The 26,204-nt window shown below is 39.7% G+C and overlaps 1 protein-coding gene across 1 annotated transcript; it reads left to right on the top strand.

Annotated features, from left to right (window-relative positions):
* Positions 1-1,024: 1,024 nt before the first annotated feature.
* LOC147453391 (uncharacterized) lies at positions 1,025-5,705 on the top strand. Its single transcript, XM_086516917.1, has 15 exons — positions 1,025-1,148; positions 1,706-1,716; positions 1,804-1,822; positions 1,956-2,011; positions 2,101-2,193; positions 2,288-2,508; positions 2,601-2,652; positions 2,818-2,861; positions 2,957-2,982; positions 3,342-3,440; positions 3,879-4,301; positions 4,393-4,408; positions 4,454-4,517; positions 4,615-4,709; positions 5,543-5,705. The coding sequence occupies exons 1-15, from the start codon at positions 1,025-1,027 to the stop codon at positions 5,703-5,705; spliced, it is 1,506 nt and encodes a 501-aa protein (XP_086373043.1).
* Positions 5,706-26,204: the final 20,499 nt, after the last annotated feature.

Here is a 26,204-nt window from a genome sequence, read left to right as displayed (position 1 = left end):
AGCAAATGGTTCCTTGTATGGGGCCAAGGTGCTCTCTTTAGCACATACGCACAGATTGTTAATACAAACATTAGAATCTATAAGGGTGGGTCTACTGTAGGACACCTAATTGAAATGGTAAATCTGCTGCATCCATGCAAATTTTGCATTGTAAACAGTAGCAAATTGTCTGCACTATATGGACTCTGCCACGAGTTTGTTGTCCCCTCCGATTCTTCATGGTAGCCATGAAACAAGGATCAAATGAGGAATCTGTCCATAACCCCTTTACGAGAATCATTCATGAGCCCTTAAGGGTCACCATGGGATATCATTGATTTATGATGTCAAAGGGAAATGCTTTGCAAAATCATTGCACATAATATGTCTGCGCCACATGAAGCCATTATCCACCTCATAACTTCCGAGTGATCCTTTCCCCCCACAAAAAACTTGCCGCTGAAGCAATGGAAATCCAAAACACACCTTCCATGCATTTTTTGTCAAAGGTTGTCTAGAATCCATTCAAGTGTTGCCTCATTGCAGAATCTAATGGACAATGAAATGCTATATATAATATTGCTTTCTAGTTGCTCGTGTATGAGATGTTGACTAGCATCCTAAAGTTTTAGCATCATCTCAGCGGCATTCAATTAAAAGCCAAGTGTTGCCTGCTAGTTGTTCATTTCTATAATAATAAAAGTATAATAAAAGCTATAATATATTAGATTATATTGGTGATCATATATGCATTTCATGTAATATAATTTCTCTCTGTTTGAAATGCAATTGCTTGTTAACAGATTAGTAGAAACTGCATGTACCTTGAAAATTAAGAAATGCTAGTATAAATGGCTTGCAAATTGCAAAAAAACACCTCAAAAGCAAGCCGTGTCGGTCTGCTTTTAGGGTGTTTTTTCCAATGTGGGATGCTTTTTTAACAAAGACTTTTTTACTTGTTTCTCTCTGCAGTCCTTCGGCTGTTGCTAGGGGTCGTAAGCGATTGAGGAAAACCAGAGGTTCATCTCAACTTAATGTGGACTCAATGCAACAGGAGAGTCAAGATGACACTTCATTGCAAAATGATGTTGAGGAAGAGGTTGAGAGCCAAAATATGGATGCTTCAGGGGTTGTTCCACTTGATGAGAGGATTGCTCAACAAGAGGCAAGTATGATGATTGTCCCTTATGTTGTTAGGCCAGAGGTACAATCTGTAGAGCAATCCAATGAAGAGAACAAGATTTACATGGACATGGGAGAGGACATTCTTCAAAAAACAAGGATGTTCAGCTGTCACCATTTTCCACCCATTCCTCTTTGTAGACTCATTCCTTATGCAAGGGTTAGGGGTCTTCGTGATGATCTTTCGGGCTTGAAAATAGCATTTGCTAGAGAGGGTTATGTGGCAGAGAAAGGAGCATTTATTGTGTTGATTTGGACAAGGGACAAAGAAGTTTCAATTGTGGATGACGCAATACAAAGAGATTGGGATCCTATTTGGCATGAGGTTAACAAAGAGTTTGAAGCTGACCTCATTCTTAAACCGGAACTTCATGAACTAATGGGTCACATGTTCTATGTTTGTGAAGGCAATCACCGTACAGTGGCATGGACATCTGCTATTAAAGAATGCTTCAAAGAAACAAAAGTCAAGCATTGTTGTGTGCTTTGTACTATTATTGACCCTACCAGGGTTAGTGAGATTTCCCTTCTTACAAGTTTACAGAGGATGAACTAGTGAGTCCCCTTCTTTCTCTTTTTAGTTATGATAGTTCTCAAGTTTATTTATGTTTATGTGAATTTATCTTGCTTATGAACATGTAGTCTGAATACACATGCCTTGGTGACCACAACCTTGAGGGATGAACTAGTAAATTGTGCAAATATTTGTTCTGCTGATCATGGGGAGTACCTCAAAGACCTACCTGAGAGAGATAGAATGTTGATTGCACGTATTAGAATGAAGATTACCAAAGGTGTTGAGCCCTGGTATCCTCTCACACGTAGATATCTCGGAAAGCTAGTTTTTAATGTAAGTTTTATGTAGTATATATTTCTAACATGAATTTAGTATTCCTATGCTTGTTACAATGGATTTGACTCCTTCCCTTATTTTTCTAGGTGCTAATAAGTAAAGCATTAAACAAGAAGGTTGAAGATGCAAGACTGAAAATGTCAGATGAAGAGCTTCGATTGTTTGAAGAGAAAGATGTGGTGATAGGATTGGAAAGGTGAGTCTTTCTCAATGATCAACTGTGTGTATTTACTTTGTTTAGATAAATTGTTGAATTCACTAAGTTAATTTTAGATCCTTAATATTGTCGATCCCAAGCATGGAGATACTTGGCGGTCAAAGGTATGGTCTCTCAAATGGGGGCTCGAAAGTTTTGCAACGCTTGAGAAATTGAATTTATTGGCTTTACGTGATGCTCAAATGGAGTCAAAAATCTTTTGGCTGGCTTTGTTGGAGGCAAACAAAGCCACAAGATCTATGTATGGTCTTGCACGAGGGGATCATCTTTATAGACAGTGAGTTCCTAACAATTTTTTATGATCGTATACATTGCATGGTTTATAGGCTAACAAAAATAATACATGAAATTATGTTTTTTTTCTTAAAGTTGGCTTAGAAGAGAAGCTGTGCTTGAGAAGATATACCATAAAGCTAAGGAGGTGCTGGTCGATTTTATGTATGTGCCGGGAGGGGTGATTGTGCCTCTTGATCTCTCTCTGTTTGACTACTATGAAGAGGTGAAGATAGAGATGAGGACACATTTGTTTCCTCTCGAGGTTCGAGGAGAGCCAAAGGAGAAAAAGAGCAATGATAAACCTATTAAGAAAGAGTATATGATATTGAAAGCCTCTATGAGGCTACTTTTTAGGTGAAGATGCGTGAATGAATTTACTTGATAGTTACTTTAATTTCATGACGAAGATAAAATCATGTTTTTGATAATTGTTTCATTGTCCATGGTAGGCACTTTGTTTGCTTGCAAGAAAAAGGTCATGTGCCAAGTATTCAAGCAAGGGCAAAGCAATGGCTTTTGACCCTAAATGAAGAGACTTGTATGTACCCACGTGCTATGCATCAATGTACACGATGGGAGCTTGACAATTGTCCATGGTGGATAGATCTTGAAGGAGGTCATGTATTGAATAGAGAGAAGGAGCTCTATTCACAAATATCAACCATGGTTCCAAAAGAAGTGGACTAAAGAAAGAGTATGATAATTTGAAATTTTGTATAAGTGATGTTTTGAATCATGTAATATGTCTTGTTTTTTTTTAAAATGTAAGTATGATTTGTTGGTATTCAATAATGTTTTGTTCTTTATTCTAATGTTGTGTAGATAAAAAAAAAGAGAAGCATGTTGAGAAACAAAGGATTGATGTTGAAAGCCAAAAGTCCTTTGATATTTCTCATGATATGGAGGACTTGGAAACAGAGGATTTCACTCAAGGTTTGAATTCCAAGATCCACATCTATTTTGATTCTTTAGTAAATATTTTAATAGTGTTTATATACACATGCACTCACACACATACATACCTACTTACTTGTGTACGTATACATAGATATATAAATGTCTCTGTATGCATGTAAGTACTTTTATATATATATATATATATATATATATATATATATATATATATATATATATATATATACATATCATGTTTCTGCATACATTAGTCTATGTGTGTATGTCTCTCAAGTATCCACGTGATGTCTTTGCATTTATGTGTGCGAGTGTGCACACATGCACAAAGACTCTCTCTCTCTCTCTCTCTCTCTCTCTCTCTCTCTCTCTCTCTTTCTCTCTCTCTCTCTCTATTCTCTTATCAATATGTGTTTTGAGAGGAAAACATATTGATATCATGCTCTTGTGATCCTGAAGGGAATTCTCTTAAAGGTCAAAAGAGGTTTTTCAAAAGGACTACACAATTTATTTATCTTGCAGCGCATTCTTTGGGATACACGCCTCATGTTGAGAATCCCAAAAGTATTGTAGTGGTTGGTGATTACATCATCATTGGGAAGGATTTTGTGGGAGGAAGAAAAAATGATACCTTCTATAGTGTGCACGAGTTCATCAAGCAAAATAAGCCTTCAGGGGTTAATTATACAAAGAGGGGAAAAGCTGTGGATTGGGCAGCTAACTTCATTTTTCTTGACTTGCCATTTGGAGGCACTCAAGGTGGTGAAGATCCTTGTCCCACCTGGGATTTTGTTTCTGAGGACCATGTGCGCTATGGGATTGCTTTGGCAGCATCTACTTTGGCAGACTTGGGATGGTTATTGGTGATGGCCTCTATGGCAGGTATTTGTATAAGTTAATAGTTGTTAACATTTATGTTTATTTTGGCTTCTACTTATTGAAACTTTTCTAAGACGGTGCAATTATATTATAGGTGATTCCACAATTGGGTGGATTGAGCGCTATGTTCGCGTTTATGATTTGGAGATAGTGAGACGAGTGGTTGTCATTCACCATTCTACATATGGATACAAGGAGATTGGTGGTATTCACACATATGTGAGTATAGTGATGATTATAGTACGTTCAAATGCTCAAAACTACATGTGTTTCTTTAAAAAAGGTTTAATTGGATATTATTATCTTTTGTTGCTAGTGTTCTACGTCAATGCTTTTTATGGTTCGACGCCGAGCTATAGATCCTGCTATTTTCATTGCAGAGAGTACACCCCTCTTTGAGTCCTTCGGCATGCACCCTTTAGATACCCTCGCCTATCATTATCTTCCGGACGATTTGCGTGCTTTGGACCCCGTCGAGCAGTAGTGGCGTGGGGGACTAGAGAGGAGTCATACATTTTTAGCATGCTTTGTTTACCTGTACTGTCATCGAGGTGGTGTGTGCATTGAGATGGGATGTGGTACTGCACCTATTCTTAAGACATGCATGCACACTGGTAGAGTATGTGCATACATCTATCGATGTGGATACATTCTTGATGACCACGTATGTAGAGCCTCTCCTTTTGGCTTACATGCAACATGGCAGCCATGATGATGTTAGTAGGCCGCAGGCAGATGATGAGGTGGATCCACTTGCATGTTTCAATCCATATGACTAGTGAGGCCCTTGTCTCTTGAGACTATTACTATTATGGACTTTTTCAAAGTGTGGTTTGTTTTTATGTGATGTTTGGTTTGTATTGCCATGTTTAATTATGCCCTTGTTTTGTCACAGAGTGACATTTATGTAAAACTCATTGTTTTGGAACATAGTTGCTTCGGTTATGTTATGTTCTTGGATATTATGTTGTTCATATGTTAATCTTCTCCCTTTGTATGGATTTTTTGTTATAGAAATTCATTGCCAGCTCTAGGTAAATAGTAGTATTCCAATATATGCTTATGTGATGTTTGGCTTCTATTGCCATATTTGGATATGCTTTTGTTTTATCATGGTTGGTGACAATATATGGAATACTCACAATTTAGGAAACACATTTTACATTGGAAATGTTATGTATTAGATGTTATATTTGAATATGTTAATCTTTTTCCTTTGTATGGATTTCTTGATATGTATTAAGATCTCGTTTGTTCCTTCCATGCAAAGTCAATTGCCCGTGTATGCCGAAGCAATGGCAAAGAGCATGTGTAGAGACAAACCATTCGACATGGAACGGGAAGAGCGCCGCTCCATTCGAAACCTTTACATTGATGATGAATGTGAATCATTGTAAATTACTGTGACATTTTGTTTCATTGATCGTACATGAAATCCTTATTTTCAACTATAATCTGTTATGTCTTTTTTATAACAAAAATTTAGTATCCAAGACTCTTCCATTTAAATGTGTATTGTAATTATTGCAATCTTGCATTTTCTATCTCTCACACTCTCTCTCTAGACATGAGATTAGGGTGTATATAAATAAACAATTGATTTAGGCATTCCATTTGTATTGATCAATGCAGTATGTATCCTCTTGTAGGTAAAGTTCTCTATGTCCTTTTTAAGTATCAAAATCCATTCTTGTCAATATGTATTCAAGAATAGAATAGGAGCATGTATTCAAGTGACTCAGACCACCTTGTCTAATAGGAGTACCCTTCTAAGGAGTACCCTTCCGCCAAGACCTACTTGGAAACTAGGATCGCTCGAAAAACCTCGCTCGGAGAACGGTAACACTCCTTTCAAAAGGGTAAAAATCAAATTCATGTGATTGAGGGAGACACCGAATTTCCAACATTTTCTGTTGACAATGATGCTTTTTAGATAAACTCCTTTCATGTTTTTCCTAGTCAAAATAAATTGTACGGGTTATAAACACTGCCACACATGAATGGTAAGACCTCCCAAACTATCAATTTTTGTTCAAGTCTTATTTTGTTCTGCTTCTCATGAGGTTACTGGGTACACCTTAAACCCAAGGTTTGACAGTGAACCAAAACTCTATTTTTGGTATCTAATTTTTAAACTTACACCCTATCTCTTCAAGGGGGGGTTCACTATCATAGCACCAGGTTATGGATACACCAAAATCCTTGGTTGTGACAGAACCTAAAACTCACGGATTGACGAGTACACCAAAAACTCACGGTATCATGAGAGTGATGTAGTTTTGGTTTGAGGGGGGGGGGGGGGTTGTTGGGTTTCAAGCCCTCGTCAGTATACCACCGTGGGAAATGCCTCTTAAAGGCATGCAGATACACTTGTAGTTTTCATGGTAACCTTTTTGCCTATATATGTAAAAGGCTATACATCAATAAAAATATAGCGTGTCCTTATTTTATTGTGTCGACGTCCTGCTCGTAGGCTTTGCTCTCTCTCTCTCTCTCTCTCTCTCTCATGGACACCCCAATCTCTTGCGGTTGCTATTGAAGAGTTTTTTGCTACATACTTTGGCATGTTTGGAATCATGGCTTATGGTGCACATCAAGTTGGAAAACAAGGAGTCCCTCGCTCGGGAGAAAGACCTATTGTATGTACCATGGCTGATGAGGTAAAGAGAAAGATCATCCTTGACAATAGTTGGATCTACCTCAAAGGAACGGGTTGTAATGTATATGAAGATCGCACTCTTATGCAACAAAATGTATGTCACAAAGCATATGAGGAAAGAAGCAAGAAGGTTAAGATGTCATTTCAAGAAGAAAAGTCACTTGAGGAAGATGCAAGTCCACCCAACAAATAGGGACACATGATCTATGAGACCAACTCATACTTGCGAATAAGCTTTTGAATTGTAATGGGTATCCATGGAATGTGGGAATTGGCATTGCTGAGCTTACAAATGAGTCCAATGTGATACTTCTTGTCGAAACATGGGAGCATGATGTGCAACGAATTCTTGGATTTGACAAATACGATGTGCTTTCTTTGATGTGGGCCAAAAATGCAAAGCAACGCAGAGGCCAAGAAGGCGTAGCATGTATGACAAAAAAGGGTTTGAAAGATGTTTCCATTAAAGAAGATAAGTATAAATGCTACTTATGGTGGCTGAAAATCTATCCACCTAATGGTCAAGTCATGTTTGTGGCTGGTTGCTACATTCCTCACTATGACTCCAACTTTTATGCTCGCTTGGATATGGATAAAGATAAGCCCTTTGTTGAACTAGAGGAAGACATTGCTCATTACAAAGATCAAGGTGAAGTCATTCTTTTTGGAGACATGAATGCTCGCACAAATACGTTACAACACGACACACAACAAGTCGACATGCCGCATGTCTCAAGAAGAATGGATGACTCATACATGAATAATCGAATTTGTAATGATGCAAAAGAGCTAGATCACTATGGAAAGTCACTTCTACATATGCACAATAGTATCGGAATGCTCATTGCAAATGGTGTATCTCTATGGCAAAGCACCAATGACTTTACACGTAGAAAGCACAATGGTGATAGCGTGATTGACTATATGTTGTTCTCGGAAGCCACTCTAGAATGCATACAAAGCTTTATACTTGGTGAATGGAATCCAGAATCGGATCATTGGATGTTATGTATTGACCTCATGCGTGGTAAACGGCCCGAGCATGTAGCCTCCAATCATGATGTGAATCGTTTCTACCTACGTCTAGACTTCAAACAAGCACTTATATATGCTGATATGGTGGACCAAATGTTAAGCATGATAGAGCATCAAGAGCCCAACATTAGAATGCAAGTGGAAAGTTTTCAAAGAAGTGATTTGCTCTTGTGCGAAGAAATGCTTTTCGGTGAAACACGTGTCTTGCAAAAGGTCTAAGAAGGGTAGCACCAAGAAGAAATGGTTTGACATGGAATGTAGTCAAGCCCGAAAACACTTGCTAAGGTTGGATGGAAGCAAAGACAAAGAAGTTTACTTGGAACATTCACACACATACAAAGCACTTGTTCAAAAAAAGAGGAGAAGGTGGGAAGTCAAAAAACAACTTCTTTTAGCGCAAGAGAAAGAACATGCATGTGGCAAGTTTTGACAAAATCTAAAAGGCAAGCGTGTTGAGAGCTTTGGTGACTTGACTCTTGAGGATATATATACGCATTGCAAGAACCTCTATGAGCAACCCAATGTTGATAAGATGAATTGTTGTAGCTCCCTTTCGTTTATGCCTCCCTTCTTTACCATTGAAGATGTATGCCGCGTGCTTGAGAAACTTGCTTCTCGTAAGGCCGGGGACCTTCAAGGTGTCAAGGCTGAAATGATAAAATAGACAAGTAAGAAAACACGATATTGGATACGCGATATGTTTAACCTTGCACTTCAGCATGGCATGCCTCATGATTGGAGTGCAAATTGGATCAAACCTTTGCACAAAGGAGGAGATGTAAACAATGTGAACAACTATCGCACTATAATGATTGGCTCTTTGATGGCAAAGTTATTTGGATGTATCATGGAGATGAAGATAAGTGAATGGGCTGAAAAGAATGGCAAACGTGTGCTTGGCCAAGTAGATTTTTGAAAGCATCATAACAGTATTGATCACCTTGTCACTCTTCGAGTTCTTATGGAAGCGTCTCGATTGAAAGGAAAAAGTTGTATTGTTGCTTTGTGGATTTCAAGAAAGCTTTTGACATGGTACCGCGGGGAAATCTTTGGAGTTGAATGCAAAGCCTTCAAGTGCTGAGAGAATTTATGCATGCAGTCTTTCGCATCTACCAAAAAGTGACATGTCGATTACGTATGGGAGATTCAATTTCAGAATTTTTTCCAAGCACCATTGTTGTCAAACAAGGATGCCCACTTTCCCCAACCCTCTTTGGGCTACTCATTGATGAATTGGAATGCATGGTTCTTGATTTTATGCAGCAAGAAGGCATAGAAGAGGTTAAGATCGGAAATGCGGTGATCATGATTTTGCTTTATGCCGATGATGTAGTGCTCTTGGCACATACCTTAGAAGATGCACAAAAGCTTATGAGTGTCTTGGAACACTTTTGCCTACATAGCGGGCTGATCGTGAATGGATCCAAAACCAAGGTTATGCTTGTAAAGACCCTCAATGATGAAAATCCATACATTGTATACAACAATGAGCAACTTGAAGTGGTAGATAGATTCAAGTACCTTGGCCTTGAGGTTCCATCGAATCATAAATGGAAGGATTGCGCAATGCGTCACTTGGAAGCTGGAAAGAGGGCTTATTATGCATTTGAGAACATGTGCAATGCTAGAGAGATCAAGTGTTGTGCTCTCAAAAAGTACCTCTTTGACACATTGGTAACACCGATGCTTCTTTATGGAGTGGAGGTGTGGGGTGGTAGTATCGGGAAGTCTACTTGAAAAGAGTTTGAGAATGTCCAAAAGCGTTTTCTCACCAACTTTCTCCAAGTCAAGACACAAACACCCTACTTGCTCTTACTTCTTGAGTCCGGATCGCTTCCCATTGAGGTCTTGGGCATGCAAAGGGTTGTGGAGTACATGCTTAAGACACAACGTAGCCCTTTGTATCAACTTCCTAGAATCGCATATGAAGCAAGTCAAAAGGTCCAAAAGACATGCAAGAGCAAAATACTAAGTTCGGGGTGGATGCTTGACATCAAGGAATGGTTTGGAAGATGGGATGCATGTCACTTGGTCAAGGATGCGTTGATCGACTCCCAAGTTAATGAGGCCTTCTTACAATGCCAATGTATACGGCTTGGGAGAAATCGGAGGTTCTCGCTTCAGCCATTACACCGTACACATTGCCCCAAACTAAAAATCTCTCTTCTTCTCTGAACGAGGTAACCGAATCTGTCCCTACATCCTTGAACCCATCCTGTTGAGTGCGATCCGCACCATTGCCTCCATTTGTCTTAGCTCCCATTCTCTACACTGCGAGACAGGACGTTGGGGCACTGGCGAGGAGTCTCATCGACTTTGCACCTTATGCCCTCGTCAAGTGCGAGAGAGTGAGTACCACACTACTTGAGTGCTCATCTTTTGACCACATTAGGTCCTCTTTTTCCCCCATATATTTAGCCATGAGCTCTCCCTACATACCTTCCTCTCCCAACCATGATGTGGACTCTCTATTGCGACGCTCATTTCAGCCATTTTTGAGCATCGAGAGTCACTTATGACCTCCACTCACACCACATGACATGTTCATTTGGTCCCATAGGTCATATTTGACCTCCGAGGACGATAACAGAACTCTCTCTCTCTCTCTCTCTCTCTCTCTCTCTCTCGTTCTTCTATCTGCTTTCTCGCCGTGGAACCTTGCCATCATCCTCCATAGGTTAAGCCTAACGCAATGAAACAAAGAAAAGCATCTTGATTGTCTACATTGTTGTCCCTTTATAAGCGTTTTTGTAAAGGCTTATATCCAAAATTGGATGAATACACTAGTGGGTGAACTCTATTTATAACTCACTTGAGTATTTTGAACGAGTTACCACAACTAAGATGTAACTAAATGAATGCCCAATTTTCAGACTTTCTAAAGGTGTTGCAACATTAAGAATATCTCTTTTCCACTTTTCATGAAAGTGACATGCCGACATATCTCATCAACACACATTAAGTCCTTGACTTGCTGTCATTCTGCATCAATAGCAAACCCCACCATAATTGGTGATTGAGATAGAAAACTTAGATATAAACATGAAGGGACTAAACCTAGTCGCAACATGCTCTGCATCATGATAAGCAAACTTCAAACTAGAGAGGTAATTTTTTCAGTTGGATTGCTTCTCATTAACTTACGCTCTTAGCATATCATTAGGACCAAAAACATCTCAAAAAGGGTTGTGTAAGGAATTGGTCAACTTACTAATTAGCGAAACCTTTGACGGTCAAAACGGCTCCAAAATTGGTCGTTTTGGATATTAAAGAAGGGGGATGCCATTTAAAGCATACCTTGGTGCATATCCCACTGATGGCAATAGAGGATGTCGTTTTCACTTTATTCCTTCTTTGTTTATCCGAGGTTGTTGATCCTCATTAAAGTCACTTCCCCCCCTTTCTCTCCCCCCTTTCCCTCTTCTTTCTCTCATAGTATTTTGTTAGACTCTTATCACGTGACCTCACGAGCGTAAGCGCCTCCTGCCATTGCACATGTCAAAAGATTCACCATTCTCTGTTTCTTATTCCATCGAACCTTTTGTACTGAGCTTTTTACAGGCTCAAAATGAGTGAGACACATCTCCCATCTAATCACAAGTTCCACCTAAACATTAAGCTCAACCAAGAGTATGCGACGGCAAGGAGCATCTATCAAAGAACTCTTCGGATGGATATGAAGCTCAAAGCGTGCGCAATGAGGGAAAGAAACATATTGATTTATGGATAGATGGGAGGTTGTATCCTGTGGATCCCAATACTGGAAGGTATCCATCTTTCACATTTCCCATGATTTGATCATATTTGTTGGAGATGGTGTTGATGGTCTACTTGGATATTTCTCTAGTATATTTGGGATACATAATAACTATGCACAATATATTCATAATATGTAGAATACCTTGTCTTTGAAAGAAACAGAGATTAGTGAACATAAAAAAAAGTAGCTTCATTGACAGAAGAGAACAAACAATTACAGACCCTTAAAGAGACTCCTATAGGTTTAAGAGCACGAGTCAAAAAAATGAGAGATATAGTTGACCTAACAGAAAGATCCAGTCAAAGAAAAAAAAGGTTGAAAATTGCTAGAGAACTTGTTTCTAAACTCTTAGGGTTTGACAAGTCCAATGCTCAGGAAGATTTTTCAAGTCCTTTTGAAAGATATGGACTTGTTGGTCAAGCCTTCTCAAATGCAAGAAGTTTGTGACACCGTGGGGGTAAGTAGAAGGGGATATAGAGCCATTTCCAAAACTTGGTTTCAAGTACTTAAATATTATAAGGTTAGAGCTTTTGGGTTTCCTAGAGCGCATAATGTTGGCAAATGGAGAGTTCACTTAAATAATGAGATACCTAACGTTTTTGGAGAATATTATCACATTGAGGGAACAATGCATATGAGAAACAAAAAAAGAAATCTTTTTTTGAGTACAATGTATTTAATAATATCTATATGAATGTCAAAAAAATGTGCTATGGTCAAATATTACAAAATAAAGGAAGATGAGTGTGAAGGAAAGCTTAAATTTGTACTAAAACTTGATGAGGCACTAATTCAAAAAAGCCAAAAGATGGAAAGAGTCTCTATTTCTTTAATGGATAGAGATTTGGACTACAGCATGGGTAGGGTGACATCTCCATATTACAAAACTCAATATGAAATGGAACTATGGTGAATTGGTTCGGTTCAAGTTCATGTAGAGAGTCATGAGACACTAAAATGGATTTTTTCACAAACTCACATCCCCTCTGTGATAGAAAGCCAAAGTGAACAGCTATGTATAACAGATGCGTGGACAGTGAAAGATATCACTTATTATTTGGTGAGTGCTAAATAAATGTTTGATATCCCAAAAAGTCAAATATTTTTTTGAATACTGCTAACATTTTTGTCGTCATACAACATATTCTCTACCTGCATGGACCATATTTTGCAAGACAAGGACATTTGGCTACTTGGAACACACAAGGAATGGAGAAGTCTCACTATCAAGCAAGGACTTCATTTTTCATATGTATAAGAAAGGGAGGGGGAGCCAATAGAAGCAATGCATTAAAAGAGTTATTCAACTGGTTTTACCGAAGGCAATTGTAAAGGATTAGAGCATACAACCATAGAAACACAACCATAGAGACACAAGATGGAGACTTATGATCCACAATAACTTTTGTTGAGTAGATGTCATGGCTGCTACAATATGTTTGTACCCTACAATATGTTTGTACCTTAGTCACTATTGGATCAAAAGTTACAAAATATGTTTCACCAAAAAACTTGTCGCTTTCTCTTATCAATTTTTGATTCTTTTAACATCACTAGGCATGTCACCCCTATATCTGATAAATTTTCTTCTATTGTAAACCCCAATGAGTTTGACATTTTTCTCCTTAGTTGCAGCTGCATAACTAGAGTAGCAAAGGAAGTATCCCGCTCTTGAGGTATTGAAGCCTACAGCATACCCAAATATTCTAAGTGCGGCGGATCTCTCCAAAAGCAAAACTCTGGTAGCATTGAATGGAAGAGGAACGACCCCATGATATTTGACATCACCTTAAGAGGAAAAGTTGCCAAGTCAGGGTCTTCTGAATATTTTGTGTGGAAGGCACATAAAGTAGCCTTGTCCAATGTTGGCAAATAGTGTATAAGTGAGGCATCCTTTCTGCTCCCCTCAACTCCTTTTCGTTTGGAGCCACCTGCTCTCCCTAGATAATTTTCCTCATCAAGAAGTTCTATCTGCAAAAAAAAAAAAGGACTCTTTCTTGTAGAAGATTACATGAGGTCAGTAGCCTCATCCCTCTCCTTTAACTTAAAATCCCAGCCAAAATTCTCTATACCAAGCTCAACCAGTCTGTCCTCAAAATCCTCATCTTTGAGGGTTGGTTTTTCTTCCTCTACTCTTTGCAAGCACAAATCTAGCGCATCAGGAGTAGGAAGGAAATCCTGGTCAGAGGTTTGCAAATCAAGGGCCAAAAACTCCTCCTTTGACTCTCCTTCTATGTCAATAAAGTCTTTTGCCACCTCTGAAGCTTCTGATTAGCTCCAAGACAATAGTCCTCTCTAATGTTAAGTAGGGTTTGGATATGATGGATAGGGATAAAATCTTTATTATTGATGTGGTAGAAGGGAAGGTTTGGTATAGTGAGAGAGGTCTCAGAAACTTCAACCTCCTCTATGGGCTCATCAATTATAGTGCTAGCCCTGAACTGAGCAACATCAAGATTGGCACTTTCCTCTTCCTCAGCTTTTAAATCCCTTGTGACCTTTCCCTTGTCAGCTTTTAAATTTCCTTGTGACCTTTCCCTTTTCAGCTGAGTTATCTATGAGATTTGTGGCATGCAAATATGCTTTGCCCTCTTGTACATAGGACTTCCCTTGGGTTCTTCCTTCAAACTCCAACAAATCCTATGATAAATAGTCCTTAAGCCTCTCACCACATCTGTAAGGTCAAACTGAGGATTAAATATATCAACTGCTTCATTTTATACACCAATGTCACCCCCATTTTCAACAATTGCACTAAGAAGCAACTCACTGGGACTTTTGTCAACTAACTCCACTCTGCCAATCTGTTTTCCAGAAGATATTCCTGAGGGTATAAGAGGAGAGGAATGTAGAAGATTAGGAGGATTGAAGGTGAGGGTGGTTGAAAAAATGCCGAAGGGCGCGATAACTAAGCTAGAAACGTTAAGGAGGGCCTCTATTCGCTCTGTTTGGTTGAAAATGGTTTGAAGAAGGCCGTACAAGGTCTCTAGGCCATACCGAATGGCACGATAAGGGTGTTAGACAATTCACAGAAGCCTCAAATCGCTTTGTTTGGTTGTAGAGAAGCGGTGAAAGTTGGCAATTTTTTTTGAAAATCTCACGAAAGATTTTGAGAGTAGGTCTCTTCCCTTATATAGGGTTGACCGTACTGATATGATCATTGGGCCACGTGGACCAACCACAAGTCGACACGTGGAACCTAACGGTCATATTTAGGTCACCTCTATATAAAGGGAGGCACCGACCATATTTAAATTTTTTCCAAGGTTCACTCATTTTTTTCCCGCATCCATTCTTGTTGCTTCTAGTCACTTTTAGCACCAAACGATGCAATTTCGAACATAGCCACTTTCTTGTTTATTGCTTATTCATGCCGTTTGGTTATCTCAGAAGCCACCCGACTATCTCAGAAGTCGCTCGATCGTATGGAGCGTCCGACATCCTTCTAATTCCACCGAGCCTTGCCCTCGCCCCGTTTGGTAGCATCTCAAACTCACAAGCAACCCACAAGTCGGTCGGCCATACGGAGTGACCTGGCTGCCTTCGAATTTCTCAAGCCTTGCCCTCATGCTGTTTGGTAGCATCTCAAATTTGCAAGCAACCCACAAGTCGATTGACCATACGGAGCAACCTGGCTGCCTTCGGATTTCTTCAAGCCTTCCCCTCGCACTGTTTGGTAGCATCTCTAATTCATCTTGAAGTTTCCAAGAAACCAACCCACAAGGCACCAGTAACCCCTTCTTTAAAGCTCTCTTGTCGTACCGTTTGGTGGCACTTCTATTCTTATCTTCAAGCACTTCAAGGCACATTAGTCTTGCAGTCTTGCATGTGTTCACCTTATTTTGATGGCTAGAACAAAATAGATTGCTAGGGTTTTCTACCCTAACAAGGAGAAAGCAATACCAGAGAGAGAAGAAGAGCCAGAGATAGAAGAAGATCCAGAGAAGAAGCCTAAGAAGAAACCTCAAGGTCCTCCAAAAGGGAAACATCTTGAAAAACCTCAAAGTGCTCCCAAAGGAAACCAACTTCCCAGGAAACAACCGAGAGCCAATCCAAGGAAGAAGTTGAACTATCAAGTGAAATCCCTTAAAGAGATAAGAAATGCACAAAAAAGCACCTATTTGCTAATCCCAAGGTTTCCTTTCATGAGACTTGTAAGGGAGATCTCAGACAAGTTAACTACAAGGATGAGAACTAATGTTTTCACAACAGTGACATGGCAATCTCAAGCCCTTATGTGTATTCAAGAGGCTGTTGAGGACTTCTTAATTGATTTCATGAATGATGCTTACATTGCAACAACATTTGCTCACAGAGTCACTCTAATGAGCAAGGATTATGTGCTTGTTTCTAGGCTTAGGTACAAGTTTGATAAGTTGCTTGAGCCAATCCCTAGTGATGACTTGAGGGCTTATCACATTCTCAACATTCCTCCTGCTAGGGAGAAAAAGTCTACTGTTGTTATTGAAGATGTAACACACATGTATTCCACAAGGAAGGCCGAGGAGGTTAAAGCTGGAAAGGAGAAGATCATTGAGCAAGAAAAGTTTTCAGAGGATGCAATCCTTATAGAGAAAGAAGAAAAATTGATTGTGGCCAACACCACCCATTATGAGAAGAAGGTTACATGCACAATTGTGGCAAATGTCACCATGTCCATGTATGATGATGATGAGGTCTACCTTGACATATTCCCTGAGGACATATCCATGCTTATGGACTACAACCTTGCGATATCAGATAGAGTGCTTTTTGCTTGCCTTAGGTGTATCATGAGGGATTTCCCTGAATGAGTGGCCATGCAAGTATTTGTACTTGATCCATTGGTGACACATTTCTTGTTCAGTAAACAAGGAAAAATAAAGAGCTTCTTCAGGGATTTAGAGACGTTGACATGCAATTTTATATTTTATCCATATCACAAAGCGTAAGTCACTATTCCTTGCTACTTTATTGAATATAGTAAACTATATCTTGCAAGGCTCATGAATCTTTTACTCACAGGGACCATCCGGGAGTCTTGTGATCTTCAATCTTGTGGACAAAGAATTTATATTTATGAATTCACTACCTTGCCTGCATGGGAAATGCAAACTGTAAGCATAGTCTTTTCTGAGTAACCATACTTTTTCATGTGTTTAAGCCATTTGTTGAATTTCTTATTTATGCCTGCAGTGCTGTTAAGCTTATTTTATGCTTGTAGTGTTGTCAAGCTTATCCACACTCACTTGACTACAAGTTATGGTGATGACAAGCTAAAAGATATGAAGTTATTCAATCAAAATATTCCTATCTAACCAGACGCAACAACTTGTGGATGAAGAGTCATTGCTAATGCATGGAGGTTTCTAGAGACAAAGTTTAGGATGACCTTACTCACCGTAACTGTGCATAGATATCAATATTTGACTATTATGCTTACGTATTTGCTCATGCTCATACATTTTTTTAATGTGGCTGCAATTACATGAATATCCAGACTCTTGGGTGAGGTGGCTCAGGGAGAAATCTATTTCCTTGCTTTTGGAGAAAGCAATATTTCAAAATGAGCCTGATTCACCTTTGCCACCCAAAAGCGCAAGGGACATATAAAGTTAGAAGACTTCTGCCAAGAAAAAGAAACCTACAAAGGAAGAAGAGCTAGACAAGAGTCCTATAGAGGATGAAGAGTAGGAGGATGTAATAAGCCTTGCTGCCAAGGATGAAGAGCAAGAGAAGGGCCCTACCAAGGAGGAGGAGGTAATGAGCCCTGGCAAGGATGAAGAGCAAGAGAAGAACCCTACGAAGGAGGAGGAGGTCATGAGCCCTGCCAAGGAGGAGGTTTTCGAGAAGAGCCCCACAAAGAAGAAGAGCCCTACAAAGAGGCTGTCAAAGGGCTCCCCTTTCCATTGTTAGTAGACCCACAATAAATCTTATAGAGATACTCCATACCTGTGGTGCAAAATGATTTATAAGTGATCAATTTCATGAATTTGCATGCCATTCCATATATGTCTTCAACACTTGTATTTAGAATTACTATTGTGAACATACATTTTCATGACTATATTACCAATACTTATGATGGATGTTATGCTCATAACACACATGGAAGAGGAGGGAATAAAATGTATAAATAGCTCTAAAAAAATAAACTAAACACTTCCCATCGTAATTACTTGATAGACTTGCTAAAATGTTTGAACCACAATAGAATGTGAAAAATAAATCACATCTAAGTACAAACAATGAAACATTTTAATTAACAATACATAGCCTTGCTATTGTTTAAGAGTACTTGTAACTCTAAACAAGTCTTACTAGGTAGTGACAATTTCTAAAAGGCCCAGTATTCCTTTGACGTAGTATTTCTTTGACCTGTTAAACACTAAAAGTAGAGATTAGTGAAGCTAAGCAAATATTTATTGGATAACCCTAGGTGTTGCCTTGGAAATCCAAACCCCTTGGTTGGATTTTGTAAACCCGAACCCCTTGGTTAGATTCTGCAAAGAAACTACTTGAACTATTGGGTAGTTGAAATCAACATAGAGTATTGTGCTACCAATAGTGATTATAAGAAACTTGGTAAAGTGAACTTAGCTATTCCCTTGGCAGTTGAGAATTTCTTTCCTGGAAAGTACAAGTGTAAAGAAGCCAATGAGTGAACATTAAAACTTATGCAGTGCTTTGTCATTAATTGGATCATACCCTTGAAAATTCCACTCCTATAGATACAATCAATGTTATACATCAACTTGTATAGAGTGAGTTGTCATTACCCGTGTCATACCCTTGAAAATACCAATCCTATAGACACAATCAACGCTATAGACTAAGCAAGATATCTTCTCAAGTTGGAATCTTATTTACAATTGAATTTTTGAAACAATTGCCTATCTTGAGGCTCTCTTAGTGGAGTCATGTTATCACATGAACTAGTTTCTTGATATCAAGGCCATGTCTATCTACTACAAACAAAAATTATCATTTGTAGTGCATGCACCTTGTGCATATAACCAATCATATACAATGCTTATCGTTGCACTCATATGCAACGAACACAAGTAAATATACCAACTATTGAGTAAAAGATCCCAGCTATGTGTAACTCCTGCAACAACATCAACAAGAGTATCATCGATAAAAATCATTGGAAACAAACAAGATCTTACCTCGTCTTAAAAAAACGTGCGAGTCCAGTGCATGTGGAGACCACACCTGATTGAATCCACCATGATCCGCTCCTTGACATAGTAGCTAGTATTATAACGGAAGAGTCAATAGTGATTGAGTGAAATTGATTCCACCTTATTGGCACGCCATGCATGCAAGTGGGAGAAATAGATTGATAAGCCCTTGGCCACCATGACGGCCTTCATATTTTTGAACTGATAGCGCACATGCATTGCACGATCTATATTGGCATGGATACATCACAATTCGACGTTGGTATACATAAAGTATGAGCTTATATCTCAATATTGTTAATTCCCCAAACCTGTATACAATTGCCCTTAATTCTAAGTCAATGGAAGTACCTTGGCATGGGGTATACGCCTTGCTGCTTGTTTTGTCCTTCAAAGCACCTTGCTTTGCAAAGTAGAAGATCTTTCTAAATTAAAGATTAAAAACACAAAAAACAAGAAAAGCTTAAAATTATCTAACCTTGTCACCCAATTGTGGCCACTTGCCTCAAAATCTAGAAACATATACTGGCTTGAGAGTGTTTTTTTGTGTAATTTTGCAATTTTGTTCAAATCCGCCTCATAGCCACGGATTTGGATACTTGGAGTGATTGTATGTACCATATAAGTGACTTGGATTTTTTTGTACCAACACCCAATGAAAGACCATTTAGACACGTTGCAAAGTCCCCCCAAGTTTGTATGCTGATAGTATATTCCAAACTTTGGAAGCTTCTATGCATTATGCCCTAAATTGAAGCCTTGCTTCACATAAGGACATTGTAAGAATAAAACTTGATGGAGCCTTTGTACTCATAGCCAACAAATGCTTTTGCCAACATGCAGATGTCATGGCAAAATAAAATTGACCTTGTTGATCATTTACAAATAATCGACCTTGTCAAATTGTATATCATATTGAGAATCATAAAAGTACCTTAGATTTCCCAACGTTAAAATCAAAAAGCTTAGGAAACTTAGCTATCAAACTTCATTTGACTACAAAAGCTTTCTTGATCGAAGAAACTTTTGCTTGCCAAGCTAGTATTGTAGAAAATTCTTTAAAATTTATTAAGTTCAAAATTATAAACTTTAAAGTTAAATTGCTTACCGACTTTCTTAAATCACCGTTATTGGCATCATAGTTTGCATCACCTCATGGTGGGTTTGCCTATGCAGGATGCACATGCATAGAAGACTTGATTCACCATGTGGAATTGCACCTTGATCAACTTAATGAGCTTGAAGTCTTGCTCACAATGGATTTTTGTATGGTCTTACCAAACTCATGGATTTTTGTATGGTCTTGCCAAACTCATGTTTTTGCTTAGTCATGCTTGAAATTCTCGCTTGAGACCGCCTTCTCGAGAGCCCTCTTATCGATGCCATTTCTTGCACAAGCCTTGCTTGATTGTGGTCTTTAAACCAATCTTTGCTCTTTGTTGACAATGTATTTGTCAAAAAATTGTTGCTTATGGCAATTTTCACAAGCCTCGCTTGTGCCTTGATGGCTTAAATTGCACAAGTATGGAAAAATTTCCATGGCATCGCCCATGTATGTTGCATGCCATAGCCATTCAGCATGTCTTTGAAGGATTTGTCGAGCAAAATCAAAATCGACTCCGTACCTCATTAATTACTCATGTCGACTTGTCTTGTCGGATAGTCTTGAAATATTGTAGTACTTTCAAGCGGCCATGCCAAGGACAAGAGAATGCCAAATCCGATCCAAAAAAAGCCCTTAAAATGAGCTTGGGAGATAGGGGGGATATAACAAGACCTTGCTCGTTGACCACCCAAAAATTTTGTGAAGTTTTGAATGCTCGAAGTAGTCTGACAGAGTCAATGCATTAATTTCTTACAATGCAAAATTTCTCCAACGTTGAGAGCTCGTGCGGATTGTGGATGTCGCATGTCAGAGGATTATGGATGCTCAACCTTGGTGTGTGGAGGAAAGTAGAGGTGGAAAACTGCCCTTGGTCACTTAAGTTGGCCAAAAATTGAAACTCCCATGTGAACACAAGGTCCACCATGGAGCCATGGCATTGAACAGACTGCACAAGTTAAAGGGGAGAGAGAACTTTGCCGTGCAATGCTTTTCAAGGCAGGTCCCATTGTCAAAAAATCTTCCTTGGCCGAGGGCAAACACACAAAGAGACAGAGTGCCTTGTTTGGTGCAGGTTGTCACCACCCCAAAAGTGTGTGTAAGGGTGGTTGCACGTCCTTAGCTTGACATAGATATTCTTCTTCTCCTTCCTCGGCTTCATGCAAGCGGTCCTTCCTACTTTGTGTACACAATGACCTCAGCCAACACTTTTCTCTATGCAAGGGGTTGCTCCTGGATCCCTCTGTCCTTTGTCGGCCCTGACCCATGGGAATCCTTATGAGAGAGAGAGAGAGAGAGATAGATAGATAACATAAATTATCATCCATGGAGGTCAGATATGACCAGTGGGACCGAAAGTAAACCGTTACAAAGGGTTCCTTCTAAGTGAAGGGGGTGTTAGGTACATCTTTGTTAAGGAGTGAGGGTCCAGCTGAGGGGAAAAACAAGAACAAAGATGAACAAAACCTAAGGAGAGGTAGGTGAGGAGGGAGCCAATTTGGGAGTTCAAAACTCTTGGATAATGGCTTTACCTCCTCGATAAACTGCCCATTTTCATGTTGTGCACGCTTCTCGCATCTTTTGGAGTTCTGCCTTCTTCTCTTTGAGTTGGGTGGGTGTAAGATATTTTGCATACCAAATTTGAGAGTCCCTAAGAAGCCTCAATTTCTCGAGGAGTTTGATTGAGTCCGCCTTGTGTTGAAAGTGATGATTGCATGGTTGGTGCGATGCTTGTGTGTAAGAGAGCTGATTGTTGCCGGATCCCATTATAGGTTGTTTTTTGCCAAGGCGAGCAAAGGACTCATGAAACTTGAGGTCCCCCTCCCTCTCCAATCACTTGGAAGCCTGCCAATGGAAACATTGACGGCAATATCCTTATGTCGGTGTCGTTCACATAGTGTAGATGCCACCCGATCTTCAACCCTGTGGGAGATGACCTCTTGTACTTGAATCTTGACCTCCTTTGTGAGAGTGGTCTCTACTTCCGACTTTGTTTTATTGAGCTTGTTCTTCCATGTGTTCCATATCCTCTTTCTTGCAGTTCTCTATTATGGTGAGCCGAGCTTCGATGGTAATGAGTCTCTGTTTGAGCTCATCGTTCTCTTTGCAAAGTTGTTCGACTTCTTTTTGAAGGCTGGCAAAGCTGTCCATCTTTGGGGGTGTTGATACGACCCCAACAAAGGTGGGTTTTCTTCAGGATGCGGCCTACATGGCCATTAATCGGTGTGATGTAGCAAAAGAGACCGTTGTAATTCACTCTACTCTAGTAGTGTAGTTCCAGACAACACTATAAAATTAGTGTACGATGAAACTCGAGGTTGGTAAGCGAAATCTTTGTAGAGTCAATTCTGTTCGTGCAGAGGCAGTTCAAGGTCAGTCACTGTAGAGATGTGCGAGACTGTGGAGAGCGAGGTTGGACAATGCACGAGTAGGGTCGATTGGTTGGAGGGCAGGGCTATGCATTGATTCCCCCCCCACAGGGCAGCCCCTTGCCGAGGGGGAGGCTGAGGGAGGTGTGAGGGAAGACAGTGATGTGAGAGCTAGGGTTTGATGAGAGAGAGAGAGAGAGAGAGAGAGAGAGAGAGAGAGAGAGAGAGAGAGAGAGAGAGAGAGAGAGAGAGAGAGAGAGAGAGAGAGAGAGAGAGAGAGAGTCCATGCCTCTATATTCCTTGGAGATTCTCCATGCTTCCTGCCTCTCCTCCCTCTTGGATTTGATACTGGTGAAAGAATAGTGTAACTATTATATGCTAATCTCCACCCATCCTTGCCCCTATATAGACCCCTGGTCTCTATTTTAGGAGCCTTTGTTGGAATTAGGGTTGCAAGAAAACACATACAACTTGGAGAAGACGAAGGAAGCTCAACACACAACAGAGAGTGTATTACTTAGTGTACAATAGAAAAGATAGATAGCCCTAGAATGATGGGTGTATATACAATGCACAGGGGAAAAAACCTCCTAGTGATAGGGAAAAAAATGCCCCGATGGTCCTAAGTGTGTTCACACACATCACTACCACATGTAAATGGTAACAAATCCCCTCTGGAGTGATGCGATGAACGAGAGTTGGCACATGGGTAAAGAGAAGTTCCATGCCTTGAGGACATGATCAGTCCACAAAGGGGAGTAAGCCCAAAGATTTGCGGAAAGCTTCTCACTTCTCACTTCTCACGAGACAATGCCTTTGTGAAAAGATCTGCAAGGTTGTTGTGTTGGCACATAAGCCAAGCTGATCTCTCCTGTTGAGAGCCTCTCCCTGACATAGTGGTGATGCACCTCAATGTGCCTTGTGCGAGCATGAAAAATTGGGTTCCTTGCAATTGCCAATGCGCTCTGGCTGTCAGTATAGATAGTGTTGGCAATGTCCTGTTCAACACCCAAATCAGCCATAAGGCTTTTGAGCCATACACACTCAACTGTAGCTGTGAAGATCGCCCTGTACTGAGCCTCACAACTAGAAGTAGCCACAGTAGGTTGCTTCTTGCTCAACCATGATATACATGAACTGCCAAGCATGAAACAAAAACCACTTGTGGACACTTGCGTGTCAAAACAACCAACCTAATCTGAGTCCGAAAAAGCATGTAAGTCTGGTGGCAATGACCCCCCCCGGGATAAAACAAGCCAAGATGTAGAGTGCCACTCAAGTAGCAGAAAATCTTCTTGACAGCCTGCCAATGCTTAGACCCTAGGCCATGCATAAATTTGCTGACCTGTGAGACTGCAAATTGAATATCCGGTCTCGTGTTGCATACATAAATGAGGCATCTCACTTTGGTAAAGAGTTACATCTGCAGGATCACCAACATCATGAAGACTAAAATTCAAACCTGTTTCCATGGGAGTGGCAATAGGTTTGCAATCCCCAAGTCCAAACTTACATAGCAATGTCTTTATGTAATTTTTTGATACAAGGTAATACCGATACCACCATCACACTGCTTAAATTGTATACCCAAGTAATGATGCAACATCCCCAAATCTTTCATCTTGAAAGTAGCATTCAAATCAGCCTTAAATTCAGCAACATGTTTCTCATTTGGTCCGGTGATCAACAAATCATCTACATAAAGAACCACAATGAGAAGTACATCACCCTCATCCTTTACAAACAATGTGCTTTTTGTTGGACTGTTATGAAAGCCTCGTTTGACCAAATGAGTGTCTGCCTTCTCATACCAAGCACAAGGAGATTGCTTCAACCCATACAAAAATTTACACACCTTATCCTCTTGTCCTTTCTTGACAAAAACGTGAGGCTGCATTACATAAACTTCTTCAAATATGTCACCATTCAAGAAAGCAGTAACAATGTCTGACTGATGTACATCCCAACCAAAATGAGTTGCCAATGCACATAGAAAATGCACAGTAGTCATACGACAAGTGGGAGCAAAAGTCTCTTCATAGTCTATGCATTTTTGTTGTGCATAACCCTTTGCAACAAGTCGAGCCTTATAGCAATAAATCTCACCATCCAACTTGCGTTTCAACTTGTAAACCCACTTTGTACCAATGGCCTTTTTGCCAGGAGGCAAATCACATAAAGTCCATGTGTCATTTTCTATATGTGCATCATATTCTGATTGCATGATAGCCATCCAATTTTTTGAATTCTGTGCTTCATCAAAAGACAGAGGTTCCTCAACATCATGTAAGCTAGACATAACCAAAGCATAACGGTCTGCTGCATAAGATGCAAGACCTGAACAAGTATGACTAGACAAAGGTGCATCCAATTTACTGTCACACAAAGTATGCACCAGCCATTTACACATACCTCTAGCTTGCTCATTCTCAGCCCTTTCCTCATCAAGTACATCATGTACATCTGCATCAGTGATAGACTAATATGTAACATTTTTAGAAACCCCCATAGGCTGTACATTTTCCTCATTGGAATTTACATTCGTACTTCCACCACTGAAAAGAGAAAACAAAGTGTCATAAATGTCTTGCAAGCTTACATTACTATCTCTAGTAAATGATATCAAGGGTTGAATAGAATCTTCCACAAACACAACATCCCGTGAAACCAGAATACACTTTGTTTGTCGATGATACAACCTATAACCTTTGCTTTCAACACTATAACCAACAAAAATACATTTGACAACCTTATCATCCAATTTTCTGCACTGTGTTTGTGGCACCAAAGCATATGCCAAACAACGAAAAACATGCATGTGCTCAATAGAAGGATTTCTATCATGCCATGATTCATATGGAGTAGTAGACTGCAAAGCTTTCGTAGGACACCTGTTAAGTACATAACTGGTACACATGATGGCCTCAAGTAAAAAAGAATGCGTCAAAGCTTGACTTTTGACCATACATCATCCCATCTTCGTAAGTGACGTGTTTTTCATCTCAGCAACACCATTTTGCTGAGGCATATAAGACACTGTACATTGGTATTTTATCCCACGACTAGCTAGAAATGCACTAAATTCATGAGAAATATACTCCCCCCCTCGATTGGAACGGAGGGTGCCCATAATACATTTTGAGACATGTTCAACCATAGCCAGAAATTGTTTGAAGCACATAAAAACTTCAGACTTTGCTTTAAGCGGAAATATCCATGCATGCCTGGAGTAATCATCAATGAAAGTCATGAAGTAAAGGTAATTGTCCAAGGATGGAGTTTGCATGGGTCCACAAACATCACTATGCACAACCTGCAACATGCATGTGGCCCTAACTGAACCATCCTTTGGAACTTTGAATGTTGCATCTTACCCAAAATACAGCCTTCACAAACATGTTTGACAGGTGCTTCAAGAGCCGGCAAAGAAGCAACCATATCAGATTTTTGCAAACGCAGCAAACTGGCAAAATTCAGATGACCAAAACGTGCATGGCAAAGTTTCGCATCTGAAATAGCCTTTGAATCCACAACTGCATTTGCAAAATTTTGACCACACTTTTCGTACAAAGTGAGCTTATATAGCCCACGATATAAAATGCCAAATGCAACAATTTCATCACCAAAACTGAGATGATGTACTGTACATCTGTCATCCACAAATTTGACTGCAAGACCAAGTCTAGCAAGTGTAGATACAGATAAAAGATTCTTCTTGATCCCAGGTACATAAAGTGCATCAACAAGTGTGAAAGAACTGCCACTTGCAGCAATAAGCACAATCTTTCCAACTCCCTGAACCGAATAAGAGGCAT

This window comes from Adiantum capillus-veneris, chromosome 7, assembly GCF_014529385.1.
Source record: "Adiantum capillus-veneris isolate H3 chromosome 7, ASM1452938v2, whole genome shotgun sequence".
Taxonomy (NCBI): domain Eukaryota; kingdom Viridiplantae; phylum Streptophyta; class Polypodiopsida; order Polypodiales; family Pteridaceae; genus Adiantum; species Adiantum capillus-veneris.
Note: the sequence above shows the minus strand (reverse complement) of the source record. Positions and strands in the feature narration are given on the sequence as shown.